This window comes from Micromys minutus, assembly GCF_963924665.1.
Source record: "Micromys minutus genome assembly, chromosome: 33".
In the NCBI taxonomy this organism is placed as follows: domain Eukaryota; kingdom Metazoa; phylum Chordata; class Mammalia; order Rodentia; family Muridae; genus Micromys; species Micromys minutus.
The window spans coordinates 3052319-3068204 of record NC_137968.1 but is presented as its reverse complement, the minus strand read 5'-3'; the positions used below and the strand labels follow the sequence as shown (position 1 = coordinate 3068204).

The window sequence follows — 15886 nt, the reverse complement described above, 5'->3', positions numbered from 1 at the left end:
GTGCTGTTTTCTACATGAGTCCCGCTGAGTTACACAGAGGATTTTAGCTTCTAGTCACCAAAGCCCCCTTCTTACCCTGTGATACAGCCGTGGTCACACCGATGTCCTCTGAGAAGCAAAAAGAGATCCTAAGGGGAAACAATGCTCCTGAGACACCCTGGCTAGGGTTAGTGTTGCTCTGAGGAAACACCAGCCCCTAAGCAGCCGGGGGATGAGAGTCTGTTTGCCTTACTCAGGACACGGACTCACACAGGCAGGAACCTGGAGGCAGGAGCTGATGCAGAGGCCATGGAGGGATGTCACTTACTGGCTTGCTCCCCCTGGCTTGCTCAGCCTGCTTTCTTATAGAACCCAGGTCTACCAGCCCAGGGATGGCTCCACCCACAATGGGCTGGGGCCAGGGATGGCTCCACCCACAATGGGCTGGGCCAGGGATGGCTCCACCCACAATGGGCTGGGCCAGGGATGGCTCCACCCACAATGGGCTGGGCCCTCCCCATCAATCACTAAGTAAGAAAACGCCTTAGCCTGGGTATTATGGAGGCCTCTCCTTGGCTGAAGCTCCCTCCTCTGATGACTCCAGCTTGTGTCAAGTTGACACAAAACCAGCCAGCAAAGTAGCTCTCCTTCAGCATGAGGCATTTAGGAAGACAGTAGGAAGTTTTGTGCAACTTGCAGGTAGTTGGGAAGGCAGAAACTTGAAACCACCCTCTCTTCACGCTTTCCACAGAATATCGTGCTGGTGAATTTTATTGTAGTCTTGAAATCTGAACAGCTGCACACGAGGTTAAGCCACCACTGAGAGGCTGGGTCATGTTGATGAATACCCAAAGAGCTACTTTTTACAGAAGGCAAGAAGGTGACTGTGCCTTCCAAATACAGAGGAGGACAGAAGGCTCAGGGGTGCTTTTGTTTCCTGTCTTTGTTTTATTTGTACCCAGCAAGCCTTATCTGGGTGTTAGAGACCTTAGCACATGCGCTTATACGACCAGCATAGGAAAATAGTGGGATAGGTCCATATCCTGTGTACTGCGGTAAATATTAAATATGGTGGCGCAGGCCACCATATCTAGCTTTACATGGATTCTGGAATCCAAATTCATGCCTGTTGTGGTAATTATTAAAAAGATGGCTAACCTTTTATCCTGTGCTTTGCCAGCTCCTGCAGGGCCGTCTAGCACTGCGGGGATCTCTAACTTGGAGTTCCACGTCACCTCTAAGAACTCGGGCGTGGTTCACTCCACTGCCCCTGCTGCTTCTGTCCCGGTGGATACAACCGCCCAGGGTGTTGTTTTCACTCACTTCCCCTTGGCGTGTTGTTGCCAAGCCTTAGACACACACATCCCACCTCTGTGGGGGGCTTTATGCATTCCACCACTACACCCTTTGAACCCAATTAAGCAGTTACATCAAAGAACACACCAAACTACTCTGATCCAATCGGTATGATATAATTTGCCAACCCTTATAAGTCAAATGACTTTGTACAATTCCATCCCTTATAAAACATCCATAACAACATTATTTTTGAAGAGATGCTCTGAGAGAGACATATACATCTGCCTCCATCTTTGTTCCCAAATCCTCTCCTACTCTTCTGTTTTCCCAGCCCTTTCTCCGCCCACCTCTCCACTGTCCAATCATGTATCACCTTAACATCAACCCACGCTTGTGGAACGCCATTTAAATATCCAAACCGTCTGCATCAGCTCAGACTTTTACTGTCTTACCTTGTACCTTGATTTTGTAAAAGTTACATTTTTTACACGGGACTAGTTATTATAAATCAGGCTAGTTCACACTTATGGGGTGGCGGACCATGAGCGGAAGCCTGGTAAGGTCGAGCTAGGGCTTGAAGCCCAGGAGATCATAAAGGGACAGTAGGAGCTCCACCTTCATGTACCACAGCCCCCCATAGAGAGAATCATGACCACCAGTCACATAGTGACAGTGCCCACAAGTCCCTCCTCATATAGATGAGGCATCTCAGGCCAAACCAGTAGGAAGTACCTGCTGTTAGACCCACCCCACCCCACACTGTATATTGGCTGAGAGCATCTGTCGCAAGCGCTGTAACACTGCCTGGGAAGAGAACGCTCGCCCAAAACGTTTGCCACCAGCAGCTTCCCTACACTCCGCTCGCTAGCCAGCCAGCCCTCCACCGACTTGTCTTGGCTCCTCTTGGCTCAGCGCAGCCCGGGTATCATTTGGAGCAACAGCGGTGGCACCAGAGCAGAGGTGGAGGCCCTTCCCCCTCCCTGCGCGCGTCCCTCCCCCTTCGCTTGAATCCTCCCACTGGGCGGGGCCAGAGATCTCCAAGGGTAGCCTCCACTCCAGACAGGCAAACTCCGCAGATGGTACCCTTTCTTAAGCATCTCTTCTCTCTTCTGCTGTCTCAGTGGGACCCTGGGAGCCCTTGGACATCATTGTAGCCTGGTTTTCTCTCCTGCATTGTCAATCTCAGCAAAACGAACAGGGCTGAACTCAGGGCAGTGTAAAGTCCAGCAGTGGCGGCCTTTGGCTTCAGTGCCTCAGACCTTAACAGAGCCAAACCAAGACTCAAAAAGACACCAGGATAAAGAGAAGGGTTGCGTAGGAAAGAGTGTGTGGGGAGTTCCAGGGGCCTTACCTCTGGCACACAGGATCTCTTGCTTCCCCGGAAGATGTAGAACCGACCCACTGTGAGTCACACTGATGACTAAGCCACAAGGAGGCTGTGGCAGACCAGAGTCAAACACGCAGAGAAAGCAAGCAAAGATGGACCGCGAGTTTTAACTTCTTCAGTAAGTCAGGTACATAGCACAGGTACTTAGGAGGCAAAGGCAGGCAGAGTTCAAGGCTGGCCTGGTCTGCGGAGTTCCAGGACAGCCAGGGCTATACAGAGAAACCCTGCCTTAGCCTCCCCACCCCCAAAAGCAAAAGGTTTAATTTGTCCTTCCAAATAGACACGTCAGTGGGTACGCCTGATGATAGGCCTCTCGATAATGATTGCATCCGTAAATGGGAGATTAATTTGATGACCAGTGTAAGTAGCGCATTGCCTGTTGCTTATGAAACACAGTCTGCTCATTGCATAATAGAAACATGGAACAGAGGCAGGGTTAGCAAGGGAATGAGGTTCTGGCCATTTTATTCATCTGCCTTAAAATGGTCCCTCGGTGCATTGCTGTAACAGAGAAAACCTACGTGTGCCTGCTAATAGCACTTGAAGCAAATTTCTGAAAGTTAAAGTCAAAAGTCTTTAAAATGTACTGGCGAGTTTTAGCTTCTATTATACAGTGGGAGGAGGAGAGGGAGGAGGGAGAGAAGGAGGAGGAGGGAGAGAAGGAGGGAGAGGAGGAGGAAAAGGGAGAGAAAGAGGATGGAGAGGAGGAGGGAGAGGAGAAGAGAGAGAAGGAGGGAGAGGAGGAGGAGAGACAGAAGGAGGGAGAGGAGGAGGAGGATGGAGAGGAGGAGGGAGAGGAGGAGGGAGAGGAGGAGGAGGGAGAGGAGGAGGAGGGAGAGGAGGGAGAGGAGGAGGGGGAGAGGAGGAGGAGGGAGAGGAGGAGGGAGAGGAGGGAGAGGAGGAGGGGGAGAGGAGGAGGAGGGAGAGGAGGAGGGAGAGAAGGAGGGAGAGGAGGAAGAGGGAGAGGAGGAGGGAGAGGAGGAGGGCCTCTTGAGCTGAGGGAGGGCTTTGTTGCTTTAAAGATTTGCTTATTTTTATTACTTTTAAAGATGTGTATGAATGTTTCATATGAATGTATGTGAATGTGTGTCTGTGTAGTGTGTGCATGAAGGGCCCAAGGAGGCCAGAAGAAGGCATCAGATCCCTTTGGAACTGGAGTTACAGGCAGTTGTGAGCCACCACGTAGGTGTTGTGATTCAAATCTGAGTCCTCCCAAAGAGCAGCCAGTGCTCTTAACTGCTGAACCATGTCTCCTGGGCCTGGTGTTTGTTTGTTTGTTTGCTTGTGATTGGGTCTTAAGCCTTGGCTGGCCCAGAACTCACTGTGTAGACCAGGCTGGCCTCAAAGTCACAGAAATCTTTCTGTCTCCACCTCCCAAGTGCTGGGATCAAAGGCATGCACCACCATACCGGGCCTAAGAGAGATTTCTATTTCTGGGTTTTCTTAGGCTTTCTTCCTGAGCAGCTGCCTGAAGAAGATGGTCTCAGAGAAGATGGAGAAGCTCACTGAGGGGAGCCCAGAAATGGTAAGAATGTTGAGATCTTTTTGTGTATGCCAACACATGGAGACCAAACTCACCCCCGAAGTCCCAGGGTTTGGGGGCCTTGTCCTCTAGGAAGGCAACCACAGGTCTCAGCAGGTAACTCTGACTTAGTTACCAGAGTTGTTAGGGTGAGAGTCTGGCTCTTGGCAGTGCTTACAAACACCTGTCCCCAACAGGCCAATTAGATTGACGAGCCATTGTAAAAGCAGAGAAAGGAGATTTATTTTCCCCAGACTTCCTGTCTACCAAATGGGATATTACCGGAAACTGCTGAGTGAAAGAAATTCTCAGGGAAGTTTTTGTTTTGTTTTGATTTTTTTTCCCTCAAATTATCTTTATTATCTGGTCTGTCTCTTCTACTGAAGGCCTAGTAACTTGCTGAAAGGCTTGGGGCACAGGCTGTGAAACAAAGCAAGAACAGTCTGAGGGTCTCGACGTCTCTGATTATCTGATTATTAGACAAGCTTGTCCCCGATAAGGTATGTCAGGCTGCTGGACACTCGTATTCGTGAATTTAATAATTTTAGAAGGTCACCTCAAAGAAGGCATCAACTCACATGGGACTGGCGTTAACAGCTTGTGAGCCACCACGTGGGTTCTGGGGGACTGAAGCCCAGTCTTCTGGGAGAACAAGTGCTTTTGATCACTGAGCCATCTCAGCCTCATACATCGATCTTTAAAATGACAGAAAACATTTGAACACTTCCCATAACATCTTTTATTTAGACGTAATTCTTTATACATGGTAGGTGGCACCTTTACCATTCCTCGATGTGGCTCTTCCTCTAAGAAACCAATAGTCCTTTGGACCTAGTGTCCTTTGCTTCTGGATCTAAAGCTGTCTTTCCAGGGAGAATAAATTCTCTGCCTCCTGGTGATTTCACAGCAGTCTCTCTTAGGCTTTGATTATTATGTATTTATAAAAGGGGAAAGAAAAGTAATTAACTAAAGGAGGCCTTTTTAAAAGGAAGAAGTGCCCTCAGACACAGGAGAAATGAAACAGCAGCCACTTGATACGGGACGTACTTGGGCAGTGAATAGCTAAGAAGCCGGAAACCAACCAGAGCACACGCCGACCCTTGCACACCACTTAACATTCATTCATTTCACAAACAACAGAACTTTAGCCGGTAGACATGGATTCCGTCGTCAAAATGTTCAACTTTCACTACAAATTCTTTATTTTATCTACTAGTTATGATTTCTTTTGATTCGTGGAAAGGAATTGCCTTCAGAGAGGCGCCACGATCTACATTGAATTCACCCCACAAAGCGTTCCCTAAAGGTGCCACAGTGTGAGTGAACCTTTGCCGGGTCTTTTGAGCTCAGTACCAGGCCTCTACTCAGAGGACAGTGGACTAAAGTCACTTTTGGCTGAAAGTGGCCATATCAATGTAAGGTGGTGAAAATTGCTTGTTTTCTAGGCAAACACACTCTTGGAAGGACCCGTACTATAGAATTCTTCTGTCAGCGAAGGCACACAGGTCTCTATTTACTGAGGGGATCTTGAGTCCAGGGTTTAGATAATCTGGAAGAATCTGGGGCAAAGGGGAACACACTGGGGAACTTTAACCATGAGCCCCATGATTAAAGTACCTGGTCCCCACAAAGACTGGATTTTCCCATTTAGAGGGGACAAGAGGGTAACGACATTGGTATCAAATCAAAATCCGTCAATGTCTTGTTAGTTTGTGCAATGATTTCAAATGAACAGCTTGGAATGGAACGGTGACTCGGAGTCCGGCTCCCCAGGCCCTGTGGAAGCTTCTGGGCTGCCAACCCTGGGCCTCCACAGGCAGGCGCAGGCATCCGAAAAGATAACACACACACACACACACACACACACACACACACACACACACACACACACACACACGAAAACAAAACAACATGAAAGGGAGCCTTAAAATATTTATGGGGTTTGGTTGGTTTTTGTTGTTGTTGTTTTGTTTCCTCCTCCTCCTCCTCCTTCTTCTTCTCCTCCTCCTCCTCCTCCTTCCCCTCCTCTTCCTCCTCCTTCTCCCTCCCCCTTCTTCTTCTTGTTTCTTCTTTTAGCAGAGTCTTGCTATGAACTCCAGGCTAGACTTGAACTTGTAACTCTCTGCCCATTTCAACTTTCCAAATGCTCGGAATACAGATCTGCACCACCACAGACACTATTAAAATCTGGGTCAAACAGTTGCAGTGAAGAATATCATAAACACACAACACTCCCAAAATTTTTAGAAGATTAAACGATTTATTTGTTTTATGTATATACGTGTTTTGCCTGTGTGCATGTATGCATGTGTACTACATTTGTGCCTGGTTCCCGAGGAGGTCAGAAAAGGGCATTGGACACCCAGGCACTGGAGTTACGGATGCTTGTGAGCCACCATACGGGTGATGGGAAGTGAACTCGGTTCTCTGCAAGAGCCACAAATGCTATCAGCTGGCTTTCCAGCCCCATATATTTAGAATTTTAAGGCAATATTAATCATAAGCCAGAGAGGTTGTGTGTGCATGTTTTGGGATGGGGACAGACTATAGTGTTCTTAGAGTTCTCCCACATACAGACCTAAGTGAATTTCTCAGTACTTGCTGCTTTTATTTATAAGTACAGTGTGAAGGCTTGGGAGGGAGGAGAGCCAGAACAGAATTATAAAGACGTTTTATTCTAAAAGAAAGCGTATTGGTTAGGATAAAGTTTAGTTGCATATAACAGAAAAGAAAGTAAGCGTCTCAGCTGAGTATCTGTTGCTGTGATAAAAACACTGACTAAAACTGCCTGGGGAGGGAAGGGTTAATGTCATCTTACAGCGGAGACCATACTGGCTTGCTCCCACAGATTGTTCAATTTGCTTTCCTACACACCCTGGGACCACGTGTCTGTGGTGGTGGCACTGCTGCCCACAGTGGTCTGGACCCTCCCACATTAGCTGTCAATCAAGAAAATGCCCCAGTTTTTCAGATAGATATGTCTCAGTTTGTGCCTGGTTGACAGATACAAAAACAAAAACGAAAAAACAAAAGCCAACCAGGATAGCAAATATCCTAAACAAAACAGAAGCCTGCTTCTCTCTCATCTTAAAGAAGCCCAGAGATAGGCTATTCCTGTCTGCTGTTCTATCCTTAGTGTGAACTCTTGCCTCTTGGGGGCTGTCTGAGTACCAGCCCTGTCTCCACATCCTTAGACCTGGGGAACATGAAGAATGACTTGCGTCTTTACGGAGGACTCTAAGAAACCTCACACCAGGAGGCTGCCAGAGTCTCCTGCATTTTCTTTCTGCCCATCTCTTTTAGCACAACCACATTTTTAGTTGGAGAAACAAAACACCTTGTTGAAAGATACATTTGCCAGTTGGAGAAGCAAAACACCCTGTTAAAAGTTACATTTACCAGAGCCTCGAAGGCAAACACAGTTCTGCAATGCTGGACTCTTGCCCGGAGTCATAGGGTTAAAGTCTAGGTGAGACTCTGAGAATCCCTCTTAAGGACGAAAGTTGTTCTTCAGACACTCAATAGAGTAGGGAGCCAGGCACTGCCTTGCTGGGGTGTACATATACACAGCCCTGGTTATTTAATTGTTCTTTTCTTTCTCCTAGGGCAGCATCTAGAAGCCTGCCCCCAACTCCCGATTTGCTAGATAACGTTCCCTAGAGGTGCCAGGCTCCACCGCCTATAACCTCTGGGTGCTCTGACTCTGCCTCCCACAAGCCAAGTGGAAAAGACGTTGCACACGTATCTCTTCAGTCTGTCCTTGCCTGCCTTCTGTGCCTTCACATGTCTCTGATGAAGGCTCCAGTTGTCACGTACCCCCCTTCCTGCAGCCACCCAGCCTCCCTCACTGCAGTCCCTTCATTTGTCCTCCCTCCTTCAAATGATATGCAGATAGTTCTAGAAAAATTCCTGCAGTGCCAGGCGTGGTGGTACAGAGACGTGATCCTGGGGTTCCGTAGACTCAGGCAGGAAGGTGCAAAGTTTCAGGATGACCCGAACTATATAAATACAAGAACAGCTCAAGTTCAAAGTAAGACCCTGATTTGCTCAAGGGATTTTTAGGTCAGCAAGATGGCTCAGTGGTTAGAGGGGCTTGCTGCCAAGCTTAGTGACTTAGGTTCCATCCCTAGGACCCACTGTTGAAAAGACAGAACTGACTCCTAGCCTCTGATGGCCAAATGCATAGAATGGTGTGCACACACGCATGCACACACACACACACACACACACACACACACACACATACACATAACAAACAAATAGAATCACACACAAAATAAATAAGTAGAATTCTAAAAATAATTCAGTGTTGTAATTTCCAACCCCAGTAAGCCTGTATAAAACCATCAATCTAGTTATTATATTTATAAGGTATAGCTCTGGACTGGGCAGATCTATCACGACACTAATTTATTCTCTAGCCTTTGTTACCCTTGTTTCTCCTGGCTACAAGGTTCTGCTCCATCTTGGCTTCCTCCTGCTCTTCTCCATCTCAAAGACCTCCCATCCCACCTTTCCCCTCCGCTGCCCAATCACAGGCTCTAGCCCTTACTAACCAGTTAAAATGGGGAGAGGGTTCACATGAGGTCACCCAAGTATGTGATCGGCTTGTCAGGGGCGGGGCCCTCTTGAGGAAGCAGAATTAACATTGGAATTCAAACAACATAAGGACAACCCACAGTTCAGGATTTAACCCATAGGGTATGTGCCTGGCCTAAGACCCTGAGTGCGATCCACAGATAACAGGGCAATAACTATCATCATCGTCACCCCAGGTTGTCACTTCCCTCCTCTGGGTCCCTAACTGCTGTACTTTATGTCCTCAAGGCCCAACCCAAAGCTTTACTCTGGTTCTGGTTTGATTAATTGTGCCTTTTGACTGCCCAAAGCCTCGCCTGGCTTTGTTTCAGCGAATCCATCAGAGCTGCATAGATGATCTCAGGATCTAGAAGGACATTTGGAAATCCTTTTAAAAGCTGTGTTGAATTACAGGATCCACAGGTAGCCACCAGTGTGAAAGCTTCCTGTCGCTTTGGTGACTTCAATCCTGCTACAGGAAGGGCAGGCAAGCAGATGTGCGGTGGGTGTGCAGATGTGAGACAGGTATGCAGACTCCAGGCAGGTGTGCAGATGCCAGGCAGGTGTGCAGATGCCATGCCGTTTTGCAGACTCCAAGCAGGTGTGCAGATATGAGGCAGGTGTGCAGATGCCAGACAGGTGTGCAGACTCCATGCAGGTGTGCAGATGCCAGGCAGGTGTGCAGACTCCATGCAGGTGTGCAGACAGACTCCATGCAGGTGTGCAGATGCCAGGCAGGTGTGCAGACTCCATGCAGGTATGCAGACAGACTCCATGCAGGTGTGCAGATGCCAGGCAGGTGTGCAGACTCCAGCGACTGGAGCATCATTAGGGACATGACTGTGGAGAGGGAGACATGTCAATTAATGATTATTTATGTGCTTGAGTCTCTGGGCTGTGCTGACATTTTGCTAACCTATTTAGCAGATCGAGGTTCCAGAGCAAGGCAGAAGTAAAAAGCACCCGGGCCAACCCAGCCAGGTCTGTGAGTAAAGCGAGATTGCTGTTGTGCTATAATATATAGCAGCCCTCCCCCTTTAAGAAAAGTCACTGGTATTCGATCCCAAGTTAGATGGCTGCCTGATTCTTAGAAGCCCCTGTGTAGATGGGGTGGATGGGGGGCAGTCCCAGCCTGCCGGTTTCTATAGCTGCTTCCGGTGGGTTTAGGACAAGGGACACAAAATTCCTCTGTTTTTCTTTCTCTTGAGAACTCATGGAATATCCTCTTTCAATTTAGAAGATTTGGGTTTACCTGTGAGTTTCCGTCTTACAAGTTCTATGCAGCATAAAGCAGCTTTTAAGTTTGTAAATTCTCTTGCACGTGAGCCCTGTGGTGCAGTAAAGATTCTTGGTGGGGGACACTGCTAAGAATCAGCCCAGCTTCGTGTGCACTTCTCTGTGAGTTAACACCCTGGTCTTCTTGCAAGCTGCAAATCCACCAAAAAAACTAGACACAGAGAGGTCAAGTGCCCAAACAAAATTTGAACAGTAATCAATCTCTGCCCCGGGAACTGTTCCCTTAATTACCCCTTGAACCCTTTTTTCTATGTCCAAATTCCAGCGTAGGCAAGTCAGCTGAAGACACCCTATAAGTAGCATTTTAATGGGGTCACCATTGACCTAGCACCTGTGTCTAGTGGGCATATAGAAAGAGACCCTTAAAATACATAAATACAGAAGATGCTTTTCTTCAATAAGTGAACCCAGGAAACAACACAGTGTTCATTTGAGAGAGACGGTCCCAGTTAAGAGAGACCGCTGCTCCAGCCTGGCACCCTGGGTTCAGTCCCTGGGTCCCACAGCGAAGGAGAAAACTTATGGGTAAAAGCTGTTCTTTGGCCCACGCACGTTCACGCACACAGAAATTATTAGCAACAACAACAGTAGCAGTAAGCAGCCAGGTGAGCTGTAAGAGGCAGGAAGACAGCTCAAGGAGTAAAACACAAGCCACTCGTGTCAGAGATTCAAGTTTGACTCACCACACGTCTATAGTTTCTTTATCTCCAAACCGTAGTGATAATCAGACTAGCGTTTAAGTTCATGCATTTCCGTCGCCCCGGAGCCTAGAGAGCTTCCCCTTCAGCCAGCAGGGGGCGCTGTCCTCAGTCTCCCCCAGTGCTGGCTAAAAGTACCTTTTAAAAAAAGTAGTCCTAGCTTAAACAGATACAACCTTCTGCTTCTCTTTTGAGAGTATTTCAATCTTGAGCGTTTTCTGTAGTATGGAAGTCCCTCCCTCCAGTTTACATGTCTACCTTTTTATTTTCCAACAGAAAGACTATTTTAATTTTCTGAGAAAAGGCAAGATGAAGAAATCGGAAGGTGACTGTGTTTGGGGCACCCTAACAGAAGAAGATCTCTGAAGGAGTCTCCCGTCTTTATGGTTCCCGCGTGTGGGGTTAGGAGGTGGCTTCCCACCATTCCGATATTTCTCGACTTCTCTTTTTCTTTGACATTGAGGTCTGTGTTGATCAGTCTAACCTCGGCAACTCTCAGTGTTAAAACGGTGTAAGGATCAAAGCTGTAGAGTTGACTTAAGTGGCAGGTGTGCAGGTTCAAACCAACCAGTGGGAGGGCTTGTTCTATTTTCCCTCTAAGATAGGTGTGTGTCTGGCTCTGGGAAGCCCTTCGTATGTTCTGGTATTGCAGAAATAAAAACCTCGTTCTAAATTACAGGGACGCATTTGGCACTGAAGTAGATACACCAGCTCAGGACAACCTCGCCTCTTTGACCTACGCAGAGAGCAAAAGGAGGCTGTAAAGTTCCGACCCATATCCTCACTCCTTAGGCGACCAACACAAATGACAGCAAAGTACCAGCCGCCCTGGCCTGAGTCCCTCCGCTGTACGGTTCTAGCCCACAACTAACCTGGGACTCCGGGCCGGGAGAAAAGGCTCAGTGGTTGAGAGCACTGGTTAATTTGAGGATCTAAATTCCCTTAACCCACACTGCAGCTCACACTCCAGCTCCAGTGCCCTCTTCCGGCCTACTCTGGCACCCACACATACACATAATAAAAATAACATTGAATTCTACCCGATAATCATCGTGCCAACTTGAATATTTTTTTTTTCTTTTGGAAATCAATAGCCCTGCACTGATAACAAATGTAGATGTCTTAGCCTTACGAGTGTGGGTTTTTTTTTTTCCTCACAACAGCTTCCTTAGACAGCTTCAGGTATAGCATAGTAATTAACGTGATTATGTACGGAATTAACACAATAGAGAGAGGGAGATGCGTATGCAGAAATAATTAATGTTCTTTTCTGAGTTAGCTAAGTATGAGATGAATATACAATTGGATGAATACAGACTGTGTGTGCATTTTTTTTTTGAAATGTGGAATCTATGCATCCTCTAATATCTAAAAATGAACGCCTATAACCATAACTTGCTGGCGTTAAAGACCTGAGTCTGTGTTTTAGGCTGTAGTTGGATCTCTGCAGAGACATTCTGTGTCATCCTTGGGGGATGAGTGTATCGGGGTGACCATCAGAGTCACATGGAAGCTTATCAACCATCACACCAACTTAAGACTAGGCGGGACCCAGCTAACCCTACACAGCGTAAGGAGCTGCCTCAGTAGGAACAGAGAGTTTGTATTGGGATCAGAAGATTGAACAGTATGTGTGTCTTGCTCAGGGTTTCTATTCCTGCACAAACCTCATGACCAAGAAGCAAGTTGGGAAGGAAAGGGTTTATTCAGCTTACACTTCCATATTGCTGTTCATCACCAAAGGAAGTCAGGACTGGAACTCAAGCAGGTCAAGAAGCAGGAGTTGATGCAGAGGCCATGGAGGGATGTTACTTACTGGCTTGCTTCCCCTGGCTTGTTCAGCCTGCTTTCTTATAGAACCCAGGTCTACCAGCCCAGGGATGGCTCCACCCACAATGGGCTGGGCCAGGGATGGCTCCACCCACAATGGGCTGGGCCAGGGATGGCTCCACCCACAATGGGCTGGGCCCTCCCCCCTTGATCACTAGCTGAGAAAATGCCTTACAGCTGGATCTCATGGAGGCATTTCCTCAACTGAGGCTCCTTCTCTGTGATATCCCCAGCTTGTGCCAAGTTGACACAAAACCAGCCAGTACAATGTGTTTGCAGCTTCTGTAGGTTAATATGTATATATAACTGATGTGCATTTTATGTTTCAACTTGACATATGAGAGTAAGTCAGCCCAGAGAATGTGTAATTGATGTCAAAATTGTAAGATGGACCATGTGCCCAGGGAAGTTGTGAGCCATCAGGCAGGTTCCAAGAAGAGAGACTTTGAAGACACAGTAGGGTGGGTGCAGGAGGGGACCCACTAGCAACAGGGAAGGAGGACCTTCAGCAACGGGGAAGAGGAGTAAACCAAGCAGTTCTCCCCTGGAGCTTCAGGTTAAGTCTGAGTGTGTGGTGCTTGTCAGCACCCAGGAGGCTCAGGCAGAAAGGTCACAAGTTCAAGGCCAGCCTGTGCACATATGTTTTAAGTTAAAGGAGTCCATAGAGAAGAAAAGGAAACAGTGCGTGCCACACCAAGGCAGTGAATAGAGATTCTGCCTGCATTTTCCACCCTGGGCTCACCTGCATACGGCACTTGTCCCTTACTGAAGAGGACAAAGCCAGAACTATCAAACCCCCAGCGTCTAGGAGTTTGGAAGTTTGACTGACTTCAGAATCAAAATAGTGGTCATCAGTTGGCGAGCCTGAATCTCAGCTCCTGGAGTGGCCAGCCCTGCCGCAGGACCCCCGAGAGCTGTGAGCCCCCACCAGTCCTGAACTTACACCCCAGCTCTATCGAGACTTCCTCCCACCACTGGGCCACCTCAGCACTGGAGAAGTTACCGGTCAGCTTGGAGTATTTATAAGGTAGGCTACAGCTTACACTCTCAGATGCTCTCAAGGGGTGCCACGGGGCTTTGGGTGGGCCTGGCACCTGTCTTCCCTCCTTCCGTGCTGGATCCATAGTTTCAGCTGCTTTTCCACCTTCATCCTTGGAGGCTGAACACATTATGAACATGTACGGACTTCATTTTTTCAGCATTGTTTCCTAAGTACAGTGCAGTGGGCTTTTTTGATTGGGCTTGCTTTGATCCAGAGGGGGTTTAGCGTATGGGGACACTACGTGAAGGTTTCATGCGATGGCACATGATTTTTCCACAAGGGATGCGACCATGCGTGGAGTTTGGGCCCCACAGATGCTGAGGGACAATTGCAGCTGTAACAAAGGTCCCAGCAGCCATTTGTACCTCTCCTGACAGAACCGCACCCCCACATTATCCAGTAGCACTTCTAGAGCCAGGGTTGTGGCTGTTGTTTAAATTTTAGACCGAGTCTCCCTATGTAGCCCCGACTGACCCGGAACTCACTGTGCAGATCATCCTGACACAGAACTCACAGAGACTCACCTGCCTCTGCCTCCCAGCGCTGAAGCTAGAGGTGTGCACCGCCTTACCCGGCTGCGTGCTTCAAAACTGTGGTCTACGTTCGGAAATAACTATCGTAAGTAAACTTGAATTTGAAAGTTTCACAAAGGCATAATTGGCGGGTTTTGTTTGTTTGTTTGTTTGTTTGTTTGTTTTTGGAAGCTGATTAACTGTGGCCAGCCATTGTCTGAAGCAGTGGATTCCTGTGGAGGGGGCAGGATGCCCACACATCCCCCCCTTCTCTGTGGTCCGGCTAGTGTGCTGCAGGGGTTTACAGCCTTTGAGCATCGTCTTGTGAGCAATTTGGCAACTCTGTGTTAAACATTCCAGTTAGAGATGAACTTAAGATTACCCCCAAGGTTGAAGAAAAGTTACGATCTAAATTTGTGGAAAACCAAACGGGGTTCAAGCTTTGGTGAGAAAGCACTGAAGTAAAGGACCGCCCAGTACAAGCGTGGAAGACACCCACATAAACCTCAGTGCCTGGAGCTTTTTAGTTGTCCCCCTGCCTCAGTGCTAAGGGAGACAGTGGAGAGTGCCTCTCCTTCCGGGATAGCTTCCTCTCTGTCCGCTGCAAAAAAGACACACAATAGTAAAATTAGCATTAGTTATTTCTGTGCGTTTTCAGTCTCCTGCGTGCCCGACCTTTACTAAGGTGCGACTGTGCTTGGCTGACAAGTTTCTCTTTAATGTAATATATCCCTGAGGCGGGATAATTTATAAGACAACACAAAACAAACACACACCTATCTTCCTCACAGATCTGAAGCTGGGAGTACTATACACCGAGGCCGCCTAGTTCAGCGTGTTCTCTGTTCCCCATCCAAATACTCTGACGAGCCTGCAGGAAGGAAGGAACTCGACCCTCAAGTTCTTCTGCAAGGTGACTGTTTCATCCAGGGGGCCTCTGACTCGTGACTTGATCATTCCTCTGACCTTTTGATAACGTCACGCTGGTGGTTGGATTTCAACACGTGGATGTGGGCACCATAAAAACAAAACCAGGCTAGTTTTCGCCTTCGTAACTCTTCCTTGTGAACTAGAGGGTGCAGTGTATACCTTTGGGGTTCTTAAAAATATCTGCGGTCACTGTTAAGGGTCACATTCTGGATGCCTTACAACAAATCCATAGGCTGAGAGTTGCCTCCCAGTCTCCACCCATCTTCCCGTACAAACCAGTCAGAGGTCCCGTTCTTCCTGGTGGGTTCTGAGGATGTCTCGGTCCGCTTATGTAGAGACAGTGGTAAGAGGCTGCTGCTCTCTGACTCTCGGATGGACAGACCTCGGCTTCATCCTGACAGTGAGGTCACAGCATTGCAAAGGTAGACATGCAGCCAAGGACCAAGGTTTTGAAAGGACAACAGGGCTGAGGCCAGCTCCGGCAGGGCTAAAGAAAGTCTTCCCTCCTGTGTAGCGATCGCCAGGAATTTGGAGATTATGGTGAGAGCTGAGTCTGCTCCAAGGTAAATTTTCAATTCTGTTGGGGTCCCTGGGGTGAGCTCAGCTTCTCTCTTGGGCTGAAGCGAAGCCTCTGACAACGAATAGAACTGGAATGTTCTGAGCTGCCCACTATGTGGACGGAGCAGTCATCTCCAGGCTTTGGGGGACCAGTGGGAATCTTTAGCTTTTTCTGTGCCCAGACTCAACAAGCCCTGAGGAATAAACCCAAGCCAGCAGGTATGGTGGCAAATGAATTTTTGGCAGCCGGCATTT

General features: G+C 48.0%; 1 protein-coding gene across 1 annotated transcript in view; it reads left to right on the top strand.

Moving 5' to 3' along the window:
* The window catches only part of SNX31 (sorting nexin 31), a gene marked incomplete at its 5' end in the record, with an annotated part of 43116 nt that extends 31656 nt beyond the window's left edge, over positions 1-11460 (top strand). The window contains 4 exons of the mRNA XM_080909419.1: positions 4113-4190; positions 9690-9746; positions 11036-11160; positions 11439-11460. Coding sequence (XP_080765545.1) covers positions 4113-4190; positions 9690-9746; positions 11036-11125 — 225 coding nt within the window. The 3' untranslated portion in view covers positions 11126-11160; positions 11439-11460. The remainder of the gene's footprint in view (positions 1-4112; positions 4191-9689; positions 9747-11035; positions 11161-11438) is intronic.
* Between the last annotated feature and the right edge of the window lie 4426 nt (positions 11461-15886).